This window comes from Balaenoptera musculus, chromosome 1, assembly GCF_009873245.2.
Source record: "Balaenoptera musculus isolate JJ_BM4_2016_0621 chromosome 1, mBalMus1.pri.v3, whole genome shotgun sequence".
In the NCBI taxonomy this organism is placed as follows: domain Eukaryota; kingdom Metazoa; phylum Chordata; class Mammalia; order Artiodactyla; family Balaenopteridae; genus Balaenoptera; species Balaenoptera musculus.
In genome coordinates, this window is record NC_045785.1 from 156,627,243 (window position 1) to 156,651,472 (window position 24,230).

The following is a 24,230-nucleotide window of genomic DNA, read 5'->3' on the forward strand; positions in this document are numbered from 1 at the left end:
TTGACCTACTGGAGCAGAGTAAAATGTAATTGCAAACCAAAAACTATAAAGGTTAAGTCTAAGGTCTAGAAAACATTTCTGACCCTGGGAAGAAAAACTAAGAACCTGATATCCATAGAGTCCCTCAGGAAAGCCATTTATTCTAATGATTCAGTCATTCATCAAACATTAAACATATACCTCTTGAGGAACATGCTCTTGAGGAACTTCGTCTAATGAGGAAACAGACAACTAAACACAGTGTGATGTGTTAAGTACTGTGCACGTAAATAATTTTAGGTGATAAATAATATATCAAGAAAATTTGAAATATATTTTAACATGGAGGATAAATTCAGCACCTTTATTCTTGTGTCTACCATAGTACAAAATTACTAAAATACTTCGTGTTTTTTAAAAATACTATTTTATATTCTTATTGAATTTTTCAGATATTGGGCATATCTTTATAAGGTGGTTAGAAATTCTTAAAGGACATAAAACTTTGGTATTCTTACAGGGTTAGTATAGCATATGGAAGTTTCTTAATAAATATCTGCTGATTGATTCTATTTTTAATACTTAAAAAGCATGGTGACTATAGTTAACAGTACTGTACTGTGTATTTGAAAGTAGCTAAGAGAGCAAATCTTAAAAGTTCTCACCACCAGAAAAAAAAGAAAAGTAACTACGTGAGGTGATAGTCAAGGGAGATGAATTGAGAATGCAGAGCAATGGAGATACCCAATCCACAGAGAAATGACTTACAGAGAGAGCCCAGTGGCCATGCTGAGACTTTATTAATTCAAGATATTTAAAATATTTTTGTCAAATGACATTATCATTTAGGACTTTTATTTCCTCGTACAGATGTTGACCCTATCTCAGAGTATTGCCCAACTGGAGGCTCAGGTGGAAAAGATTACAAGAGAGAAGATTTCAGCTGTTAATCAACTAGAGGAAATTCAAAACCAGCTTACTTCCCGGGAAATGGATGTCACAAAGGTACAAAGAGAGATTTTAGTTTACTAATTACTTAAATATTTTAGTTGAAAATTTTTTCCTAGTGTAAAAAGCTCAAAAAGAAGTCTGGAGTATAAAAATTTTGCTATTTCAAGATAATTAAGGTCCACATAACGGTCATTCAGCAAACATTTACTTATTATCAGCAGGCCCTTTTCTGGGTGCTGCAAATACAAAGATGAATTAGACACAAATAATGTCCTCAAAGAGCTTAAGGATTAAGTTGCTGAGACAGACTTGTAAATAAACAAGTTTTATTACTTTAATTATTGAATACTTGATAAAACTTGTACATCTGAATTAGTCAACTAGGAGTAATTTTTGCATAAGTTTGGTCTTCACAATAATACTAAAAGACATGTATTTATTTATAACATGAAAAGTGTGCTTAACATAATTCTCCATCTCTCATTCCTTTCAGACCTGTTCTCTAAAATCAAGATTCTAATACTACAACTTCTTATTCTGTTGGTCCTTAAATTTATACTTTACACTGTGGTATCACCGTGTCTGCACTATGGGCATCACAAACTTGTGAACCAAGAACTAAAATGCTTAATGGTCTTAACTGGCTAAGGTACATGTTTAAGAAACACTAGAAATCTGTGTAGATTTCAGTAATCATTGCTTTAAAACTAAGTAACTAAATATGGACATGCATGATGTAATAAATTAAATCAATTTATTTTTCATCAATACATACACAGATAATTTTATTAAAATGCATACCCAGTTCATACTACATTTTGCTTCTCAACATATTTTCCTATATTTGGACACATTTTTAATGCCATTATTGTTTTATAACTCAGTAATTTAAATTAACTTTAATATATATTAGGAAAGGAAGCCTATTTTTTCTTTTTTTTCCTTGAATTTATATAGTTCTTCATTTGCTTTCTAAAATTCAAGCTAGCTAATGTAGAAGCTTAAAATATCATATTTGCCAATATAATTGATGTGTTTGTGTGGAGGTAGGGGTAGAAGTAAGGGAACTGATGCAGAGAGATGGAAATGGTTAACCTGGATTGATAGGTGAAAGCTATGATGAGGATTTTCAGTTCATTATAAGGAGAGAACTTTCTGTTGAAATATGGTACAGTAAAAAATGATTACTTGTCTTTAGAACTGTCCAAAAGGACTCAAGCATCAGAGGAGTGCCTTAAGCCTGCTTCCAACCCTGGAATAATATAATTCTAGTTAAATTTAATTTGTTCATTTATTTTAGATGAAATTTAAGTGTTACAGATAAACTTAGCAAATGCATTTTAAACTGAAATTAGTGAGGCGAGGAAACTTTAAAAATAAAATTAAGGGGTACAGTCATTTTAAACAGGACCTAATGCTTAGATATTTATTATGTATAATAATTTTGTACTGGTGTTGGGTTTTAAACACCATGGTTGTATAACTATTATGTTCTGGTATTATAATTGGGGTCTTTAAATTTTATTCCTATATGTAAATCAATAGATTGGAATAGTGAAGAAAGTCAATTAGGGCTCTTCTATTTTTTTTCTGTAATTCTTAATTTTTTAATTTTATTTAGCTTTAGTAACTTTTTGTGAATTACTAATATTTTTGAAAGGGGAAGGATTAACTCTTGCACATTGAAGGTATTTGAATTTCAGATACAATTTGTGTAATTTTATTCTTTTTTTTAGCCTTTTGAGGGTCACTGGGGAGAAGCTTACTGACTTCTCTCTTGTCACTATAATTTTTGAACACAGATTAGTTTATTTTTAACGTATTTTTTATTTGAACATAGGAAATGCATATAGGTTTTATAAGATTCTAATACTTCAATAATGATGAAACTAATTTCTAAAATTCTAATGATCATTTTTGGAGAACTACCAAAATTGCAAAGTCTCAAGCAGATATAGCCATTAGATGATACATGATTTTTAAAAACTTGTATTTGTAACTTAGAAGCTGACTTAGCAGATGTGTGTATTACTTGATCTCTCTACAAGTTCCCAGTTATCTCAAAAGTTCATAACTTCTTTATTTAGATTTATCTGCTAATTGTATTTTCCAAATGTATTTATCTGTCTGTAGATGCCCTGGATTGAAAAAAAAGATTATATAAAGAATGATACGCAATTTTAAGATACTGAGTGTGTTTATTATTTAACAATATGTTAAAGTCATTTCACTTACATGTATATTTTCCTTTTATGTTGAATGCCATAGTTATTTTAAAAGCAGAGTGGGCTTACTTGCAGTCTATGACTTTTAACTTTCTTAATTTAAATACATAGTATTGTGCATGGTAAGATTGACATAATCTGCAAAGCCTACGGTAAATACAGGCTGGGTAATACTCTACTCCTAAATATTGATAATATAGTCTATTAGCAGAGAGAAAAATACCTTTATAAATTTCCTTAAATAAAAGCCTAACTGATAAAGAGTTTAAAGGAAAGTTTTTAATATAGAGTGTCTATATAACCATGACAATTTGAATGAATAATGACATAGCTTAATATTTTAATTAATAATTTTACCTAGTTAAAAGCAAGATGATAGTGCATTTTAGATGATAATATGCAATTGAAACTATTATTTTACATGAAAAATCTTGTATATATCACTTAAATTCCCTGGTTATGCATTTCTTTATCTGTCATTTGAAATTGTAAGACTCAATAACATCTGATATTGCCTCCACATCTTAACAAAATATATTGAATATGCTAATAGAAAATGCCATTCTTAGAAAAGTTCTATTGTATTTTATTTATATGACCTCTAGGGGGCACCAAAAGATCTAATTGCAGGCCTTGCCTGGTAGATTCCAGCAGCTATTGATCTAGTTTTTATAATCTAACAGGTGTGTGGAGAAATGCGCTATCAATTGAATAAAACCAAAATGGAGAAGGATGAGGCAGAAAAGGAGCACAGAGAGTACAGAACAAAAACTAAAAGGGATCTTGAAATTAAAGATCAGGTAAGATTTGATACAAGCGTAACTGCAGCAATTAAAGACATAACTAATGTTTTTTTTTTTCTGAAATGGTTGTGGTTTTATTCCTAAGTCATTTATTTCTATTATATTGTTTCTAACTAATGGAATGATCCAATTTATACTGTTAAAAGAATTTCATCTACAGTTGCCTAAAATTATCACCTTTCACATAAAATTGTGAGAATACAACTGCATGCATATGAAATTACAATCTGACAGGTCATAAATATACATTTGGATATGTGTATCTATTACTTACAAAAGTAAAAGAAAATGTTCTAATGTTCATTTTGAACCTAAAATATATGTACATAAAGTTCTTTAAAGATGCCAACTTGAATCCAATTTTAAGTGAAAAAGTTTAAAATTTGTGAGATGAGATGAGTTGATATGTAAATATGTCAATCAAATTGATCGTTGGCAGAGTGAAACCAGTTTTAACTAAGATAACCATGAATACGTTTGCTCAGGAAACCTAAATACAGTAAAATTGGAAATGTTAGGAAAAAAACTGCTACTTACTTCAATTTCAGTTTGAACAGATGTTTTACATTATATCTTTGTTGAGATCATGTAGATACTTCAATTTTAATTGACAACGTGGATAAAGTTTTTAGAGAGGCAGTTCTAATAGGCTGACTTCTGATTTTCTAATTTTGTTATAGTACAGAACATTGAACACTTTCATTCTTTTTATTCAGTGAAAGCAGGTTGAGAAATCTATTCAATTAAAATAAGACTGAGTTCTCAGTGCCATTATTTTAAAGAAATCACTATCGTTTAAAAGTGGGTAGCCCTAAGTAAATTTTTTTGAAATATATTTCTAGTTCAACACTTTTTACCGTATATTCCAACATATCTCCCTTTCAACCCAATCAACTCTTCTATGCAAATGATGCAAAGACAATTGGGAAAAGTATTGAAAATGAAAGTGATAATGAAATTTAGTACAAAAAGTTTTTCAAGTTGTAACTGAAATCCCTGGCATTAAATTAAAATCTAAACAACCAAAATCAAATTATGCTTTTGTATCACTATATTCAAAGTGTTCTAACAAGTTTTAAATTTTCAGAAGAATTTTCCTTGTTAACGTGTACAAATAATGAAACTGTTGATATTTTATTCCATCCAGTTGGGGGCGTGCCTGATAGTGGAATTAAAAATCCTTTCTATCAGGAACTGAAGATCTAGGATTACTAACCAACACAGAACTTTCCTTTTCTGATATATTATATGACTTCTTTAAAAAGGTATCATATTGGCATGCTCACTAGCATTATTATATACCTTTTCTGTTATTCTGTAGCATCTGCCAGCATAACATTTTGGACTAACTGGAAAAATACAGTAAGGCAGAGTCTCTGAGTTATTTAAAAATTACATTTTAATATTCTAGAGAGAAAGAACACTATAGGAATAATAAGATTATAATATCCCTTGTAAATGAATAACGTGTGTAGAAGTATTCATAATATTTGTCTTTTAGTGCTATATCTCATTTTAATTAACCACTAATGAGGTGGAGGCTAAAGTTGCAGGATTATAAAAGGAGCAGTTTTCATTTGTAAATATTTCCTGCTAAATAGTGAAACATTGACAGTTTTTATAATGATTTTAGTATTATTTTTAGATAGAGATGTGCCTTTTTAGGACGTCAGAGATGTGATGTGCTTATTACTATTTTTTCTTGGAGATAATTTGAGGAAATCTTATAGGTACTCCTTGTAACTATTTTGTATTGAATAGACAGTTTCAAAAAAAAAGAAAATAGTGGTGTCTCATTCCATTGATGATCTGGAGTAGCAAAGCAGCAATTGTTCTTTGGTCTTTCAGCCATGACCTGACCTTCTGTCTTTATGACTGAAGAGCTACTTTGCTTGGCCACCATCTGCACTCAAGAGAGAAATTTACATTTAACTTTTAAAAGCTGGGCATGTTGAATGTTGATCTGAAGTACTTATAATAATATAAAGCATATTTTACTTTTAAAGTGTTACATATCATGCAATTCAGAATAACAAGAAGGCTATCTCTATGTTTACAAAAAAGGGGGTTCCTTGTAATATAGTCATTTTATTTATATTTTTGTTAATCTGGCTTCTTACAGTTTTAAAGTAGATGGGAATCTGTCAGATTGGAATGTGGTGAGAACAAGAGCTTTTTGATGTATACAAAATAGGGCAAATGGTTGACCACCCAAATCATTTTCCTTGTGACCCAAGCCTTGACTCTGGCATAATTAGAAGGAAAGGTTAGGAGAGTAACAATGGCAATCTCTTCCTCCCATTTTCTCCTTTTCTTTTTTTTATTGTGTTAGAAACTGATGGGCAGATTATCCTTCCCATCAACTCCTTTGTATCTCTTCAGTTTAGAGAGCTCCTGTCAGCCTCAGAGGATGCTTCTCACACTAAAAAAAAAAAAAAAAAAAGACATTTGGTATGAAGGAGAATGAAAAATCTGTGCCCTGATTTTTATTAGAAATTTTTTGTAGACAGTTATACACATACACACACTCCATTATGGGAATTTAAAGACATATATGAAGATAAAGAGACTATTATAATGAATCCCCACATCTCCATCACCTAGGCTCCTCATTTTGCCAATCCTATTCCATCTACCTCACAATTTTTTCTCTCCTTCATCTTCACCTTCATTGTCATCTTCATCTTCTTTGTCATCCCTGTCATCCTTTTCTTCTCTATCTTCGCTTCCTCTTCTGTCTTCCCTCTCTTCTGCTTTTGCTGAAGTATGTAAAGCAGATCCCAGACATTATGTTATTACCCATAAACACTTCAATGTGCATCTATGAAGGATTTTTTTCACAATCACTACGTCATCATCATACCTAAAAATATTAATAATTCTTTAATATCATATAATGCCCAACCCATATTCAAATACCATCTCTACAGTGTTTGTTTTACAGTTAGTTTATTCAAATCAGGGAAACCTATGTTTTTGTATGTTAGAATGTTATGGTATTACCTTCTTTAATAGGAAATAAAGGGAAATCTTAGAAAAATTTCAACTTTCTTTGTTGTTATCAATAAATTTCATGCATAATGTTTTGATTGTGCTTTATATTTATAAGATACCTCATCACCATTCTAAGGAAATGAGTTAATCCTGTAGCAAACTATCTGAGGAAATAGCTACCTTGCAGCAACCCCAATCATCATATTCTGAAAGGAGCCCCTTAGTCTGAAATCCAAAATACATAATTAATTTCAGAGCCTTACATTTAAGATTTAGGAAGGCTACAGGAAACCTGTTATTACCCTGGCGGTATGAAGGTTAGCTGACTCTGAAATGAGTGATGCATAAGTGGAATTTTCTTTATTAGCTTCCATTTTGGTAGATGAGTCTCAGAAGATGATTCTTTACAGCCTTTGATTCTTTGATCGGGGCGTAGTACCAAATGAAAACACAGGGCCCTTTGTTCAAAAAGCAGGAAAAAAGTGATGTTAAAGGTGCTGAATTACAAAACGTTTTCCTTTCTCCTGCAGTCAGCCTTTCCTCTCTCTCTCACTCTCTCTCTCTCTCCCCTTCTCCCTCCCTCTGAATGTCATGGTGTTTTTATTTGCTATTTAATGTTGGACTCCCTCCAGCACAGGGATATTCATGGTGGGGGAATGCAGACCCCCATAGGTGCCCCATGACTGGGTGTACAGATGAATCCATGGTTTCTAGGTTCTCCACGTCACTAGCCACAGAACCTATACACCATGCCCCGGAGGGGAGGGGAGAGAGTCAGTCTTCTCCATCCCAAGGTGGTCAGCTGGGCAGCCCCCTAGAGACTGCAGCCTCCACACAGGGAGACACTTGGCACAGGGGTCAGGGTGGGCAGAGGCTCCACGCTGAGTCCGTTGAGTGTGCTGTAGTGCTGCCAGGCGGGAGGAGGGATAGTCAACTCCATGTCCTACCCTCAGGCGTTAGGGATGTACACACTCAACCCAACCTTTCCCAGGCTCACATCCAGGCTCCCGCCAGAGGTAAAGGATAACGGCAGAACAAATGCCTCCCCCTAACACTGCCATGACCTGGTCCCACCCAACATGGAGAGCAGCAAGGTCCCAAGGCAGGGGCCAGGAAGAGGAAGCTGGAAGGGAACAAGTGTCCAAGAAGTGCCCCAGGGCTGCCATGAGTCAGTGGAGAGACAAGACCACAGATGTGAGTGGGGTTTCCATTGTACCATCAGACTTCACCTATAAAACACAAATTCCAATATAAAATCCCTAAGAATTTTAAGACGTTGACCACAGAGCATTAAACTGCAAGTTCAGGGCCCTTCTAAACACAGGGCCTTGTATGAGCACACGGATCACATGCCCATGAAGCCACCATAGCTATGGGGATAGGCAGACAGAGATTTGGTGTGCTAATGCACACATATATACTCCTACTTACATACGCAGATATGAGTGTGTGTTTAACATGCGCAGGTGTCCTGTATCTGTAAAAGAAGGCTGGCCAGCAACAGCGTATGGGCCAAATTGACCTGCAGTCTGTTTTTACAAATAAAGTTGTAGTAGAGCACAGCGACACTCATTTGTTGATGTATTGTCTACGGCTGCTTTCCTGCTACAAAGGCAGAGCTGAGAAGTTGTGGCAGAGACCCCATAGCCCACCATGACTGAAAAACTTACTATCTGAGCCTTTAGAGGAAAAGCTTGCCAACCCCTGCCCTGAGTAGATAAAGATAAAACTTTGTTTCCCCTGCCCTTCTAGAGTGTGGAGTTTTGAGATTGAAGACTCATCAATCTTAAATTATAACTTAATGGTTTTAGAGTATTTTGAAATACAGAAAATGTGCCTGATCCCTGGTCTCTTAATCATCTAATGGCATCAGCAGGTGAGTATATGATTGGTTATAGTCTTATTATCTTATTATTAGTGGCACATGGCTTAAAAACTGGCTTGGATGGGAATACACATATACATAAATAAATTGTTTTATATTACAAAATTTTTAGGTTGGTTCAATTTCTTTCAGAGATAAAAAGACTTTCTTGTCAGTATTGTGTAAGTTATAACTTTGGAGTTGTGGCTAATACTGAGTAGGAAACGTTGAAGTTCAAAATTACCTGAAGGGGGTAATCAAAGCAAATATTTAAGGCTAGAGCACATATACAAAAGAAATAGATCAGAAAATTTTGGCTAGAAAATTAACACAAAAAAAGGTTTGAGTGTTGCTCGTATCTACAGCAGTATGACTCCACACTTTAATGCTGACATTAAAAAATGTGGACTGTATCAACACAGGAGTTATTTCCTAAGTTCAGTTGAATGAATTAGATTGTTGGGAGTAGTACAGCTATTTTGTATGGCTTTGTGTAAATATGAGAGGAAGCCCAACACGTCCTAAAGGTAAGTCCTACGTAAGGCCAGGGAAATAAAAGTAATAAAGAAAAGTTGAAGAATTGTACCTTTCTACTTAGAGAAGACTAAAGCATTGCTTCACTATCTTTAAGGACTTGACAGATAATTTCAAGGAGAAAGTTAAACACCTGTTCTCAATCTTTAGTATGGAAAGAATAAGAACAAAGAGATTTAATCACAGCAACTGGAAATCACAGCAGCCTGAAATAACTTTCTGACAGTAAGAAGATTGAAATAGATTGCTACAACAGGCCATGGAACTTTCTTCCCTGAAATTTTTAGTTTTAAACGGTAGCAGTAATATGCTTTACCTAAAGACCCAACTAATGGACCTCTGAGGTCCATTGTCTTTTATTTGATTCTGGAAACATCCTAGGAATATTTCACTGTATGTGTTAAACTGGCTAGTAGTGATATTTGTCTTTTCTACTCGTAATTTAGCAACTACAGATTAAAGAAAAATCCCGTTCGTCTCTGTTCTCTCTTATGTGTCTGTAATGCTGTATACTCTCTTCAGAAGGCTTTTGGGGAATATATTGAGATAATGGATGGCTTCTGAGAGCTAGACTTCAGAAACTATCCAACTACCACCTGCAGTCTCACTTCTATCTCTAAAAAATGACTGGGATTGGGCCACTTGGGCATGCCGTTAGTACATGTAATCACTTGGTCCTGGTGATGACAGAGTTGCTCTCCAGTGTTCTTCACACCGTCTTTCAGTGCTGGAGGCTTAGCACATTCGTTTCCCTGCTCCTCACTCAGACCACAGCCATTCGAGAGGGCTTGGCCTGCCCAGACCAGAACGCTAGGCGCTGTGGGGTGATAACTAGAAGACCCAGGTCCTGCCCTTAGGGAGTTTATATTCTAGTTTAAGAGACAGAGTACACATTTGAACATGCCTTAAAAATACTTGCAAAGTAGCATATCGACAAGTGCAAATTAATGTAGTGTGAACTTCATGCTGGCTACAGCCCATAAGAGGGAGAATCTGGTTCCATGTGTGTGATGCAATAAAAGCTTTTTTTTTTTTAAATAGCATCTTCCCTAAGTATGCCCTAAAGCATTGTTCATCATACTTAGATAAATTTGTGTTCTTATCACAGGCTAACCAAGAATTCTGAGAAAATTCTTCACCCTGGCATATGTCTAATAAATCAGCTTCTTTTGTTCTTGTGCTGTGTGGTGCTTGAATGGAACAAATAGGATTATGTAAATAATTTAAAATATCTCCATTTTATAAAATGTTATCAACTTGTTATTTTTCTGAAACACCATATAAAGTTAATTTCTCCATTTAAGATTATAATTATGTTTGTAAGGTCAGAAAATTAGCAGTAAAAAATTGAGTTTGATTTTTTTGAACAAAGAAACAGTTCCACATCAATCCAGTGAATAATACCAAGTTGCAGATCCTTGGGGCATTTAGCATTATTAACTTTAATAATGATTTGGGCTGTGGTTTTAGGTGGCAGTATATGTATATCTCATTCATAAAACCACTATGGAAATTCGTATGTTCAAAAAAGTCATTTGATTTTCCAGCAAAGATGATAATGCTATTCACTATAATAATATATTTTTAAAAAAATCAAATATGCACAGAAACAATATATATGAAAGTAGCAATATAGGGCTATTTAGAGATAAGGGCACAAATAAGAAACAAAACAAGCCCTTTTAGAAATAATACGCCCTATGGGATAAATATTTAGAAATAAATGTGTGCCTTTGGATAGGAATATAAAACTGTAAAGTGAAGTCAAGAAATATTTTTGTGTTTTAAGGAAGTCATAAGATTCATCAACTATTTGGTCCTAAAGAAATACAATTTTTGCTGTGTTTCAATTTCAGTGGATGATTCATATTTTGGTCCTTAAAAAATTTGTGCATGCTTATTTTGTCCTTAAAAGTTGACTCAGCCTTCTAACCTTACAGGTTATCTTCTCTGATTACCAAGTCTGCAATTCTGGTGACTACCAGGTGGCAGCAGTTCTTTGAATATGTTTCCATGCAGGCCGGCAAACTGAGTGGTATTAGACATAGGACAGCTACAGATGCTTTTTTTTTTATAGTGCATAAATATTAGTACCAATATCCAGTATAAATATTACTAATTACTACATATGTATACATTTAAAAAAATATTTATTGTATAAACATAGACACATTCACAGAAGCCAATAATTCCACCACCCAACAGAGCAAATTGTTTTCATTTTTCTGTTTTACCTTCTACTTTTTGTCCATATGCATATATAATATTTTCAAGTAGTAAACATAGCCTAGATGTAATTTTGGTTTTTACTTTTTCCACTTAACAATATCTTAAGCATTTTATGTGTTGCTGCCTTCTCTTCATAGATCACTTTAATATGGCCATTTACGTGTACTTTCAAAGGAAAGTGATGTCATATTTTGAAGAGAACAGATACTGTTATAAATTTAGAATCCTTTTGCCCTAAACTTCACTCATTTTTTTAACTCAATAACCATATATTGCATGCACTATGCTGGCCTAGAATGAACTTCTGTTCTTAAAAAAAGGAGTATATAAGACAGGTTTGCAAATAAATATATGTCAAAGAACATAATAACTATCATTAGCAAACTACCAAAGGGTATGATGATTTAGGAGAAGGAGAGAGGACAAACTTGAAGGTTGGTAAGGATGTTGCCCACCATAGATGGGAGATGAAGGCATTTAGGTTGGAAAATGGCAGCTTGAGCAAAGGAATGGGGATAGGCGCGCAGGAGAAGGAGATGTTCAAGGAATGTATGTGTCTTTTGATTCCATAGCATACTTGTATCACTGACCTCAGTATCTCAAGTGCCATGTCTCTGTTATAAAAGATTGCCCATAGAAAAAAGTCTTCTATAAGGTTCAGAATCCCAAGTAATTGCCTACTTATAACATGCCGCATGTCCTACAGTCAGGCACAGAAGTCATATCATATTTTGGGAATATTTGCATAAGTTTTTCATTTCCTTTGTAGTGTTTTCTATGTAATGAGACGATTTTAAGATTTTCAACATCATTTTCAGATGGCATACAACAAAATGTCTTCTTATTAACAGTGTTAGAATCAAGTAGGATTAGTTTTCTAGAAATAAAAGAATTGACAGTTACTTTAACGATTTGTAGAAGATTTCCACATGACTAATAATGGAAGGTGAAACACAGAGTGTACAGGGTAATATTTTACCTGTGGACTGTGAGTCCAAAGACTTGATTTGACTTTTCAGCTAACTTCCTGAGCAAACCTCTCAGAGCCTCATTTTCTTTCCCAGTGAAATGAGAAGCTTGGATAAGTGAAAGCTAAGGTTTTCTTTATGTCTAAATGCCTATGTTTTGAGAAACATAGGAGATATTTCTGTTGTTCTTAATTATGAATTAAGTATTAATAAAATCAATAAAATTACATGGAGTCTCAAGTGTCATTCCAAATTTCCCATTCACTCTGATTTTATAAAAATGACACTTCTGTTATGATAAGAATGAAATTTTACTGTCACCAATTTTAGATTATATTCTTTTCATTATGATGAATAGAACAATGAAACATCTAGCCTTTTAAACAGTTGAATTTAATTATAAGATAGATACCATTTAATCTGCAATAAGGATTAAAGTCCTAGTCTGAATTAAGAATGAAGGTCTATTGGAAGGATTTTAGACAACAGCAAACTGCCCAGGGTAGTATTTTGGAAGAGTAGTCACTTTTCAGGAAGCCTGCAGAATTAAATACCCTCAGTCAGAGTTTCGTATCTGTGTGAACCCATGACCCCTGGGAATAAATTGGTAATTCCTTTGGAGAAAAATGGCATTAATAGTTAATGCTTTCACTTTCAGTTTTTCCTTGGTGCTCTCATAAATACAGCCATGGAATGAAATGCTGTGGCAATTCTGGATCTAGATGACCTAGAATATGATCATATTTTTTTGTATTTTGATTTTTTAATCATCAGAATGAGAACAAGTTTTTAATTCTCTTAGAGATTTCACATATCCATGGCATGTTCCTCTGACCCTCATTGGAGTACAGTGTGAGAGGCTGCCCTAGACAGAGATTCTAGATATAACTGCAGGCTGCTCATGACTATTAATAAATTGCAAGATGTTTAGATTTTCATGCTGCTATTCTTAAGAGATGGTCAAGGTAATTTAACCCTTCTTGGTGTTAACATCTGTATTTAAGTGGATCACTTACACTAACATTTAGATTTTAGGGGAAAGACAAGAAAGCAGCAGTGTCCTTATTTCTGGCCTGCTTTCTGACTGCCCTGAGAATTTTTGGCATTCCCTGTGGAGAATAGAAAATTCTTTTCTGTATAGAATCTCTCTACTTACAACTGAAGTTCTGATATTCATTCATATTTGTCCTCTCTCTCTTTCTCTCTTCTTCCCCTCCACCCCCGTCACCACCCCCCCCCCCCACCATGGTAATAAAACATGCAAGTAATAGCATTGGCCTGGCTTCAGAAGTCATGAGTCAACTGTGGTTGAAAGTTCCCCATAAAGTACAAGGGAATGCTCGTGTCTTAGAGAGAGTGGCAGCCAAGGAAAAGGGGGAGGTAAAAACTTTTAGGGAAATCTTAAGAAGATGGAGGAGAAAGAATTGTTGAATTCTTTGACATGAAAGATTGTCCCATCATTGCAAATACTACCTTTTCTTTTGGGTCCTTATTTCACTTGCTCAGAATTATCTGCATAGAAATCTGAATTCACTCATTTAAAAAAATTTATTGAAATATAGTTGATTACTTCAGTTCCTTGGTGCTGTGGACTGTGGGCCTCCGGGGTCAGTGAAGGATCTCTAGATGGCTGGACGGAAACTTGCTCTAAAAGCCATTGACTGGGTACCTTTTGGGGAGATCATACCCCGCAATCAGAAGGCTGTTGCTAACTCCCTGAAATCCTGGAATGAGATCCTCACCTCCAGGTTGGCCGCTCTGCCTGAGAAGCCACCTGCCATCGACTGGGCTTACTACAAGGCCAGTGTGGCAAAGGCTGGCTTGGTGGATGACTTCCAGAAGAAGTTTAATGCCCTGAAGGTTCCTATGCCGGAGGATAAATATACTGCCCAGGTGGATGCTGAAGAAAAAAAAGATGTGAAAATTTGTGCTGAGTTCTTGTCTCTCTCTAAGACCAGGATTGAGGAATACGAGAAAGAGCTGGAGAAGATGAAGAACATAATTCCATTTGATCAGATGACCATTGAGGACTTGAATGAAGTCTTCCCAGAAACCAAATTAGATAAGAAGAAGTATCCCTACTGGCCTCACCAGCCAATTGAGCAATTATAAACTTGAGTCTGGGAGAAAGCTCTGGCCCTTGAATTATAAACTCTGGACATTAAAAATAATTATATAGTAAAAAAAAAAAAGAAATATAGTTGATTTACAATGTTGTGTTAGTTTCAGGTGTGCAGCAAAGTGATTCAGTTTTATATATATATATATATAACTACATATATAGTTATATATAGATTCTTTCCCATTATAGGTTATTACAAGATATGTTATACAGTAGGTCATTGTTGGCTATCTGTACATGTAGTCGTATGTACATTTTAATCCAAAACTCCTAATTTATTCCTCCCCCACTTTCCCCTTTGATAACCATAAATTTGTTTTCTATGTCTGTGAGTCTGTTTCTGTTTTGTAAATAAGTTCATTTGTATCATTTTTTTAGATTCCACATATAAACGATATCATATGATAGTTGTCTTTCTCTGTCTTACTTCACTTAATATGATAATCTAATACTGAGAGGTAATTGTCATATCCTAATTTGAATTAGAAACCTTAGGGTGTCATTTTCAACTTGTCTCTACACTTAAGTTTATCATAGAAAAATAGGGCTGAGTCAGTGTTTCTTCCCTAAGTAATTGAAAGTCCACTGTGTGTACAGTGATTGAAGCTGTTTAAGGGTTTATATATCAAGAGCCAGATGTTTTGGTCTAAAAGGGGATTTAAGGCAAATGGATGAATCAAATATCTATTTATATATTTAAAAATCTAAAGACAGATATCTTTGTGTGTGTATATATATATACAGATATATGTATATATGTGTATATATATTTAGATATAGATATATGGCACATATATCTCACTAATACATAATACAACAAGTGTGACTTACTGATAAGCAGGCTTTTCTTGAGCAGAGCCTGAAGTCTCTAAATGCTGAATTTAGGATACCTTTGACTTACTTCATCAGCCAGGAGAGAACAAAGGACTCTTGAGTTGTTCCAGTTATAAAAACAAGAAAAGGAGAGTAGAGGAAAAGGAAAAAAACAAAGTAGGAAGAGAAAATGAGAAAGATTTTAGAAGGCATTCTAAAGACATTTACACTAAGAACAACTGGGCTTTCACCTCTATTTACTCTGCTTCACATTCAACTATAACTTAGAAGGGGCCAACATGACCACAGATCCATCATTATATTCTATCCGTATTTTCAGGAAGGATCCATAATCATGGATTTTTTAAAACTGTAATTGCTATAGCTCCTTTTTGCCACCGCTGTTTCCCCCAACCATTGCTGGTTGTTAAGAGTAACTTAATATAGCTTGGCATTTTTCAGAAGATGCTTTCTAACCACATAGCAATAAAATTCATGAAGGTAATTTTTATCTTTAGTCTCCCTTGTTTCAGTGGCTTCATACGAAAGATCAAAGGGAGGACATCAGATAGTAAAGGGCAGTAGCTTGGTGGGTACTGAGAGCCAAAAAGACTTTAATGACTTAGTTTGGCCCCTTCATTTCATAAATGATTAGACTGTGAGTAAGCTGAGAGTTAATACCTCATTTTAATGCATTCATTTATCTAACTAATAGTTACTGGTAACCTATTAGGTGTCACTAACAAATAGGCACTGGGGTTGCATTGAAAAATAAAATATATGTATTGCTCATACAACTCTTATAGTCTGGTGAGAAAGTTGACTGTGATAAGATGAGGGCTCAGTGGAAGGGTAGCTTACTTTGGTGGGAGAGAATTCAAAAAGATTTTACACAACAGTCAATCAGTTTTCAACATGGAAAATAAGAAAATTCAATGGGTGAAAAATAGTTTTTCAACAAATGGTGCTGGGAAAACTGGATATCCACATGTAAAAGAATGAAGTTGGGCCCCTACCTTATATTATATATAAAAATAAATTCAAAGTAGATAGAAAGACCTGACTGTAAGAGCTAAGCTTATAAAACTCTTGGAAGAAGACATAGGCATAACTCTTTGTGAATTTGGACTAGGCAATGGTTTTTTTGGATATGACACCAAAAGCATAAGCAACCATAGAAAAAAAAATAGATAAATTGGATATCATCAAAATTAAAAACTTCTGTGCTTCAAAGGACATCATCAAGAAAGTGGAAAAAACCCCCACAGAATGGGAGAAAATTTTTACAAATTACCTATCTGGTAGGAGACTTGTTACTAGGATGTATAAAGCAGGCTTACAGTTTAATAATAAAAAGATAAACCATTTCCAAAGCAGGCAAAGAATCTTCATAGATATTTTTCCAAAGAAGATATACAAATGGCAAATAAGCACATGAAAAGATGCTCATCATCATTAGCTATCAGAGAAATGCAAATCAAACCGAAAATGAGATACTACTTCACACCTGCTAGGATGGCTATAATCAAAAAGATAGATAATAACAAGTGTTGACGAGGATGTGGAGAAATTGGAGCCTCACACTGCTGGCAGGATATAAACTATGCAGCTGCTTTGGAAAATAGTCTGACAGTTTCTCAAAAGTTACCCTGCAATTCTACTGCTAGGTCTATACCCAAGAGAAATGAAACATGTCCACACAAAAACATGTTCATGAGGGACATCCCTGGTGGCTCAGTGGTAAAAACATGTTCATGAGGAACATCCCTGGTGGCTCAGTGGTTAAGAATCCACCTGCCAATGCAGGGGACACAGGTTCAAGCCCTGGTCCGGGAAGATCCCACATGCTGTGGAGCAACTAAGCCCATGTGCCGCAACTACTGAGCCTGCGCTCTAGAGCCCGCAAGCCACAACTAGTGAGCCCGCGTGCCACTACTACTGAAGCCCGCGTGCCTAGATCCTGTGCTCTGCAACAAGAGAAGCCACCGCAATGAGAAGCCCACACACTGCAACGAAGAGTAGCCCCTCCTCGGTGCAACTAGAGAAAGCCCGCAGGCAGCAACGAAGACCCAATGCAGCCAAAAATAAATGAATAAATTTATTTAAAAAAAAAAACATGTTCATGAGTGTTCATATCAGCATTATTCATAATAGCCCAAAACTGGCAACAACCCAAGTGTTTATCAACTAATAAATGGATAAATAAAATGTGATTATCTATATCTATGTCTATACAGCTATATGTTGGCAATAAAAAAGAATGAGGTACTGATACATTCTACAATATGGCTGAACCTTGAAAACATTATGCTAAGTGAAAGAAGCTAGTCACAAAAGACAACATATTGTATGATTTATATGAAATGTCCAGAATAGGCAAACCCATAGAGACAGAAAGATGAGTAGATGCTTGGGCTGAGCGGGTTGGGGGCAAATGGGGAGTACTGCTAATGGGTATGGAGTTTCTTTTGGGGTGTTAAAATGTTCTAAAATTGATCAAGGTGATGGTTGCACAACTCTGAATATACTAAAACACATTCAATTATATACTTTAATGGGAGAGTTATATGTGAATTATGTCAATAAAGCTGTTATTTAAAAAAAAGATTCTACTGTAAAATTCATATTTCAACCTAGTCTGGAGGGGAACAGAGAAAGTGGGAAGGGAAGGCCATTCAGGCAAAAGGGACAGAATATGCAAAGACACTGTTCCATATACACCTGGAGGGCAAAAGGAGGCATAAGAGATGAGTATAGACACCCTGAGCCCCAGAAAACTATTATTTGCCAGAAGTGTCTGTAAACTACTATGAAGTCAGAGTCCATATATTATTCATCATTGTATCCCTGGTGTCCAGCTCAGAGAAGGCCTACCATAAGTTTTATCTGTTAGTTCAATGAATGAGTAAATGAATGCCTAAGTGAACTAAAGAATGATCTTTAAATAATTAGTAATAGTACCTAAACTAGATGACAGATCCTCTAACTCCTAGTTTACCTTTGTTGTGCTATATCAGGCAGAAAGTTTTTTAAAATTTTTTATTTTTATACAATTCAAAAGGTTACTTTCCATTTACAGTTATTACGAAATATTGGCTTTATTCCCCATGTTGTACAATACGTCCTTGAGCCTATCTTACATTCAGTAGTGTGTACCTCCCACCCCCCCACCCCTACATTGCCCCCGCACTGGTAACCACTAGTTTATTCTCTATATCTGTGAGTCTGCTTCTTTTATGTTATATTCACTAGTTTGTTGTATTTTTTAGATTCCACATATAAGTAATATCATACAGTATTTGTCTTTCTCTGTCTGACTTATTTTACTTGGCATAACACCCTCCATGTCCATCAAATTTCATTCTTTTTCATTCTTTTTTATTCCATTGTGTGAATATGTATATATGTACACATATGCACACAATGTATATGTGTGTGTGTATATATATATATATATATATATATATATATATACACATACATATATATATATATACCACATCTTCTTTATCCATTCATCTGTTAATGGACACTTAGGTTGTTTCCATGTCTTAGCAATTTTAAATAATGCTGCTATGAACATTGCGGTGCATGTATCTCTTCAAATTGGTGTTTTTGTTTCTTTCAGATATATACCCAGGAGTGGAATTGTTGGGTCATATGATAGTTTTAGTTTTAGCTTTTTGAGAAACTTCCATATTGTTTTCCGCACTGGCTGCACCAATTTATATGCCCATCAACAGTGTACAAAGGTTCCCTTTCCTCCACATCCTTGCCAATATTTCTTATTTGTAGACTTTTCATTTATAGCCATTCTTACTGGTATGAGGTGTTATCTCATTGTAGTTTTGATTTGCATTTCCCTGATAATTAGTGATGTTGAGCATCTTTTCATGTGCCTCTTGGCCATCCGCATTTCCTCTTTGGAAAAATGTCTATTCAGTTTTTCTGCCCTTTTTTTAATTTTATTTATTTATTTATGGCTGTGTTGGGTCTTTGTTTCTGTGCTAGGGCTTCCTCCAGTTGTGGCGAGCGGGGGCACTGTTCATCGTGGTGCGCGGACCTGTCACCATCGCAGCCTCTCTTATTGCGGAGCACAGGCTCCAGACGCGCAGGCTCAGCAGTTGTGGCTCACGGGCCTGGTTGCTCCGCGGCATGTGGGATCTTCCCAGACCAGGGCTCGAACCCGTGTCCCCTGCATTGGCAGGCAGATTCTCAACTACTGCGCCACCAGGGAAGCCCCTGCCCATTTTTTAATTAGGCTGGTTTTTTTTTTTTGATATTGAGTTGTATGAGCTGTTTATATGTGTTGGATATTAATCCTATATTGGTCATATCATTTGCAAATATGTTCTCCCATTCAGTAGCTTGTCTTTTCATTTTGTCAGTGGTTTCTTTTGCTGTGCAAAAGCTTTTAAGTTTAATTAGGTCCCATTTGTTTATTTTTGCTTTTATTTCCTTTACTTTAGGAAAAGGAAAAAAATCCAAAAAAATATTGCTGCGATATATGTCAAAGAGTGTTCTGCCTAGAAAGTTTTAAAATCAGGATGAAAATAACTTCTTTTATAATGATATTTATATTTCAGCAATTATATTTGTTTAGAGTGTTTGATCAGTCTTTTTATATGCTGCCATTCTGGTAAGTGTATAATGATATCTCACTGTGGCTTTAATTAGCATTTCCCTAATGATTAATGATATTAAACATCTTTTCATATGCTTGCTTGCCATCCCTATATCTTCTTCCACTATATCCACTGCTATACTCTAGCTCAAGGTACTATCATTTTCACTGGTGTTATCGTAGTAATGTCCTAATTGGCTTCCTTTTTTCTGTGCTTCAACCCATTTTAGTCCCTTCACAGACAGCAGGGACAAATCTTGTCCCTCTTCTGATTGCAACTATCAGTGGTTCCCTACCTTAGTCGTGGTAAAAGCCAAAGTCCCCACAATTGATGTACAAGATACTGCACAGTCTGGCCCTCCTGTTACCTCTCTGCCCCTCATCTCCTACTTTTCTCCTCCATCATTCTGCTCTAGCCACATTGGCTTCCTTGCTGTTCCTCAAACACATCAGATACAATCCCACTTCAGGGCCTTTGTCCTTGCTATTCCCTTTGCCTGGAACACTGTTCCCCATGATAGCCTTATGGATCACTAGCTTAATGCCTTCAAGTAATTGCTTTAATATTTCCTCTGTGAGCCCATCCCTGACCACCTTATTTTAAATTGTACACCACTCCCCCAGTACTCTCTTTCCCCTTTCTGCTTTATTTTACTCCATATCTTACTCATTTATTGTGTTTGTTATCTGTTTTTTCCTTGCCACAATATTAGCTTCATGAAGTCATGTCCCCCCTCAGTCCATACACAACATATTAGCAAAGGCAAATGTGAATTGAATCACGTTGTTCTTCCATTTAACAACTTGGAGTGTCTTCCCATTTGCATTTAGAAATATAAATCCAAACTCTTCCATAGCTTACCAGGCCCTGCATAATCTGATCACCAATTGTCTTAACATCTACTCTTCCTATCTACTTTTCCTTTCTGCATTCACTTGAGCCTCATGGTTTTCCTTTAGCTTCTCAAAGATGCCAAGGCCTTTGGACAAACATCTGCCTTATATGTTCTTCTTCACTCTTCCTGTGCTTAACCACCTCTTTCTCTTTCTTTGGTTTCTGTTTAAATGTCTTCACTTCTCTAACTATTAACGTATATCCCCTTGCACCGCTCCATTATTCTCTCATAGTACCTTGTTTCCTTCATGGAACTTATTATAATTTTTTATTATTTTTTTTACTTAAAAAAATCTGTCTTTTCCATTGGAATGTAAGTTTGAGGTCAGAGACTCTTACTTATCACATCCACTTTTGTATTCCAGTGCTTCAGTGCCTAGCATACAATTAGGGTCACAGGAACTGGATGGGTGGGTGGTTAGGCCGCCGGAAGTTCAGACCCTGAAAGTAGATTGCCTAAAGTCAGATTCTCACTTTAATATCTACTACCTGGTGAACTTGGTCAAATTACTTAATATATCCAAGCCTCAGTTTTCTTATCTGTAAAATGAGGATAGATAAAATTACCACTTTATAGTGTTTTGTAAAAACCTTGAGGTAATCTCTTAGCCCAGTGCATGACATTAATAAGTGATCTATAAATATTAATAATTATTATTTTTACTAATGCTGTTATGATTATTATTCACATTCTCTATCCTCATTTCTCTCTCCTGTGTTCTATTTTATCTAGTTGCTTTAAAGAGTCATGATGATAACTAAATATGATATTTTTGGTATGACCTCAGCAGTACATAGAAGTGGAGCTGTCATCTAAGCTTGTATTAATCTAGCTTCAGAGCCAGTTATCATTTGGGTTATGTGTTTATCAAACATGTCTCATTGTGAACTCTTAGTGAGCTTAAATTCAGTTAAAACCTCTAATGGCATAAGTCTACTGCCCTACAATTGGGCAGTAAATACAGATATTTGCATTTGTCTCTCTGAAACTTGATCGTTTTAGTTTGGACCTATGTGTCAGCTTGTCTGAACCGTTTTGGACTCTGTTTTTAACATTTCACCATAATAAATTAGTCCTCTCAGGTTTTTGTCACAGGCAAATTTGATCATCGTATCATTGGTGTCCTCATTAAAGTCAGTGGATTAAACAGTATAACATGAAAGGCAGGGCAGAGCCCTGCAACCTGTAGCTGAAGACTTCCTTATAGCTTGGTATTTTCCATTCTGCCTTCCGTATGATTTTTTTTAACTGATGTGTTTGTTTTCCTGTTTAAGATTCAGACCATTTACCTTCTTCAAGGTAATTCTAGTCAAATCAAAAAATATTTACTTTTGTACCTACTATGTACAGTTAGTGTGCTTAGGTACCACTGAGCCATGTGACAGAAGATTATAGTGGTGGCAAATTATGAAAAATTAGGCATGGGTGGCTAAGAAATCAAAGTGCCTTTGTAAATATGAAGCAGATTAATAGTTGGCCGGATTTAAACCTGTGCTGGGAAACTCCCAAAGGAAGGGGAATGGGCCTGCCTGGAATTCTAATTTCTTCATCTAAATAATCTGGATAAATAGACTAAATTGGAAATTTAAGGAATTAGAGTCTACAAAATCATTTTTTTGAGATTTCTTCCATTGATTCTGTTGACCTACTCTCATTTTAAAAGTGTTATGTCCACATACATATATCAGATCATTATGTTGTACACCTGAAAGTAATACAATGTTATGTGTCAATTATATCTCAATACAAAAAAAGTGTTCTGTCCTAATCATTACCCTATATTTATCTGCTTTATACCTATTTCATTTTCCTCTATGAAAATGAGTGAAAGCAAGAATTATGTGTTTTGTAATTGTCACAGCATATAAATTCAGTACTGCATATGAAAGTGTTTTCTAAGCTATGAAAAGCTGTATACATACATAGAGCTTTTATGATTGAATAGATGGTCAATAAATTGAATAGATGGATTTACTCCTTTGTATGTGGATGCTATTAATTTGAAAGAATCATACTCCAAATATTTATTAACTAAAGCATCTACTTTACATTGACGCCTTCTTGCCAAAATTAGTTAGAAGATATAGGTGATTTTAGAGTTAAAGCTTAGTACAACGAATTCTTAAGTTCCCCAAATAGTATTTTACAGAAATATTTACATAATCCACAGCTAAAATGAATTTTCTAAAAACTCCCCATTAGGTGAGATTACGTACACCCTGTCTCAGTACAGAAGGATTTTTTTTTTCAATCAGTTGTGTCTCTAAAAATAAACCTAGTTTTGTTGTTATTTTAACAACAAAATTTTTTGCTGTTTCCTCTTCACATAAGAACATCTCATTAATTTTGGTGAAAATCCTCCAACAAGATAAGATTAAATTGTCCAGTTTTCCAGTGGAAGAGGATCCATTTTGTGTCACGAGCAGAGTAGCAGCAAAGAGGTGAGTTGAAGACAGACATGCTGTTTCAGTGGTCAGAATATTTTGAATCCAAGTATAAACGTTCAGGGAAGAGCCTGTAGGTCTGAATGCTCTAGGCATGCTTTCAGTAATGTTCCACTTCTCTTACTCTTTAGAGTTTTAGAGCCAGAGCATTGATATGATGTTCTCTGTAATCAGGTACACCAAGGAGTAATAGAAACTGGGTAGGTAGAAAGAGAGGTGACCTCACAGAGGTCCAGTGTATTTGTATGGGGAAGAACAGGAGCTGTATTCCATCACCTGTACTGTTAAGCGTCCAGACTCCTTGGATAGGGGTTTCCTTTTCTCAGTCATATGGAACTGCTTTAGTAAAAAATTAAAATATGATTTCCTATAAAATAAAATCATTCCATTTGAAGTAGGGAGATCTTGAATAGGTTTGAGCTTTTCTTGGTTTGAGAGAACAGAAATATTTTGTACTAAACAGTAATGTTGATAAAAATAAAATCCAATAAAATATATTTTTCCCTAAATTAAGAAATGATGTATATTGTCTAATGAAACTAGTTTTTTAAAAAGGGGGTCTGAGTCTTAAACTTGTTCTGATTCTTAGAGATTGATGGAATTTAACTAATAAGAGAATACATAGAGCAAAAAGAAAAACTTCTTGTTGAATAACAGTTGTCAGAGAAGAAACAGATGATATGTTTTCTTTATTGCATTTAAAAAATTAATTATTGCCAATAGAAGCTTGTTTGTGCTCATAACTGAGTTAGCTTTGTGGTTTGGCATTATTCCATGTTTGAAG

General features: G+C 35.0%; 2 protein-coding genes across 9 annotated transcripts in view; both read left to right on the forward strand.

The window, feature by feature from the left end:
• SDCCAG8 (SHH signaling and ciliogenesis regulator SDCCAG8) overlaps positions 1 to 24,230 on the forward strand; it is a 268,342-nt gene that overhangs the window by 95,261 nt on the left and 148,851 nt on the right. For all 8 annotated transcript variants that reach the window (XM_036863025.1, XM_036863052.1, XM_036863043.1 and 5 more), the window contains 2 exons: positions 850 to 984; positions 3,839 to 3,955. In XM_036863025.1, coding sequence (XP_036718920.1) covers positions 850 to 984; positions 3,839 to 3,955 — 252 coding nt within the window. The remainder of the gene's footprint in view (positions 1 to 849; positions 985 to 3,838; positions 3,956 to 24,230) is intronic.
• LOC118900638 (ATP synthase subunit d, mitochondrial-like) lies at positions 14,122 to 14,739 on the forward strand. The gene has a single exon (XM_036863131.1). The coding sequence runs from the start codon at positions 14,174 to 14,176 to the stop codon at positions 14,657 to 14,659; it is 486 nt and encodes a 161-aa protein (XP_036719026.1). The 5' UTR covers positions 14,122 to 14,173; the 3' UTR covers positions 14,660 to 14,739.

Excerpts from the sequence above, each read along its gene's own strand:
- LOC118900638 (XM_036863131.1), top strand. The coding sequence starts at position 14,174 with ATGGCTGGACGGAAACTTGCTCTAAAAGCCATTGACTGGGTACCTTTT.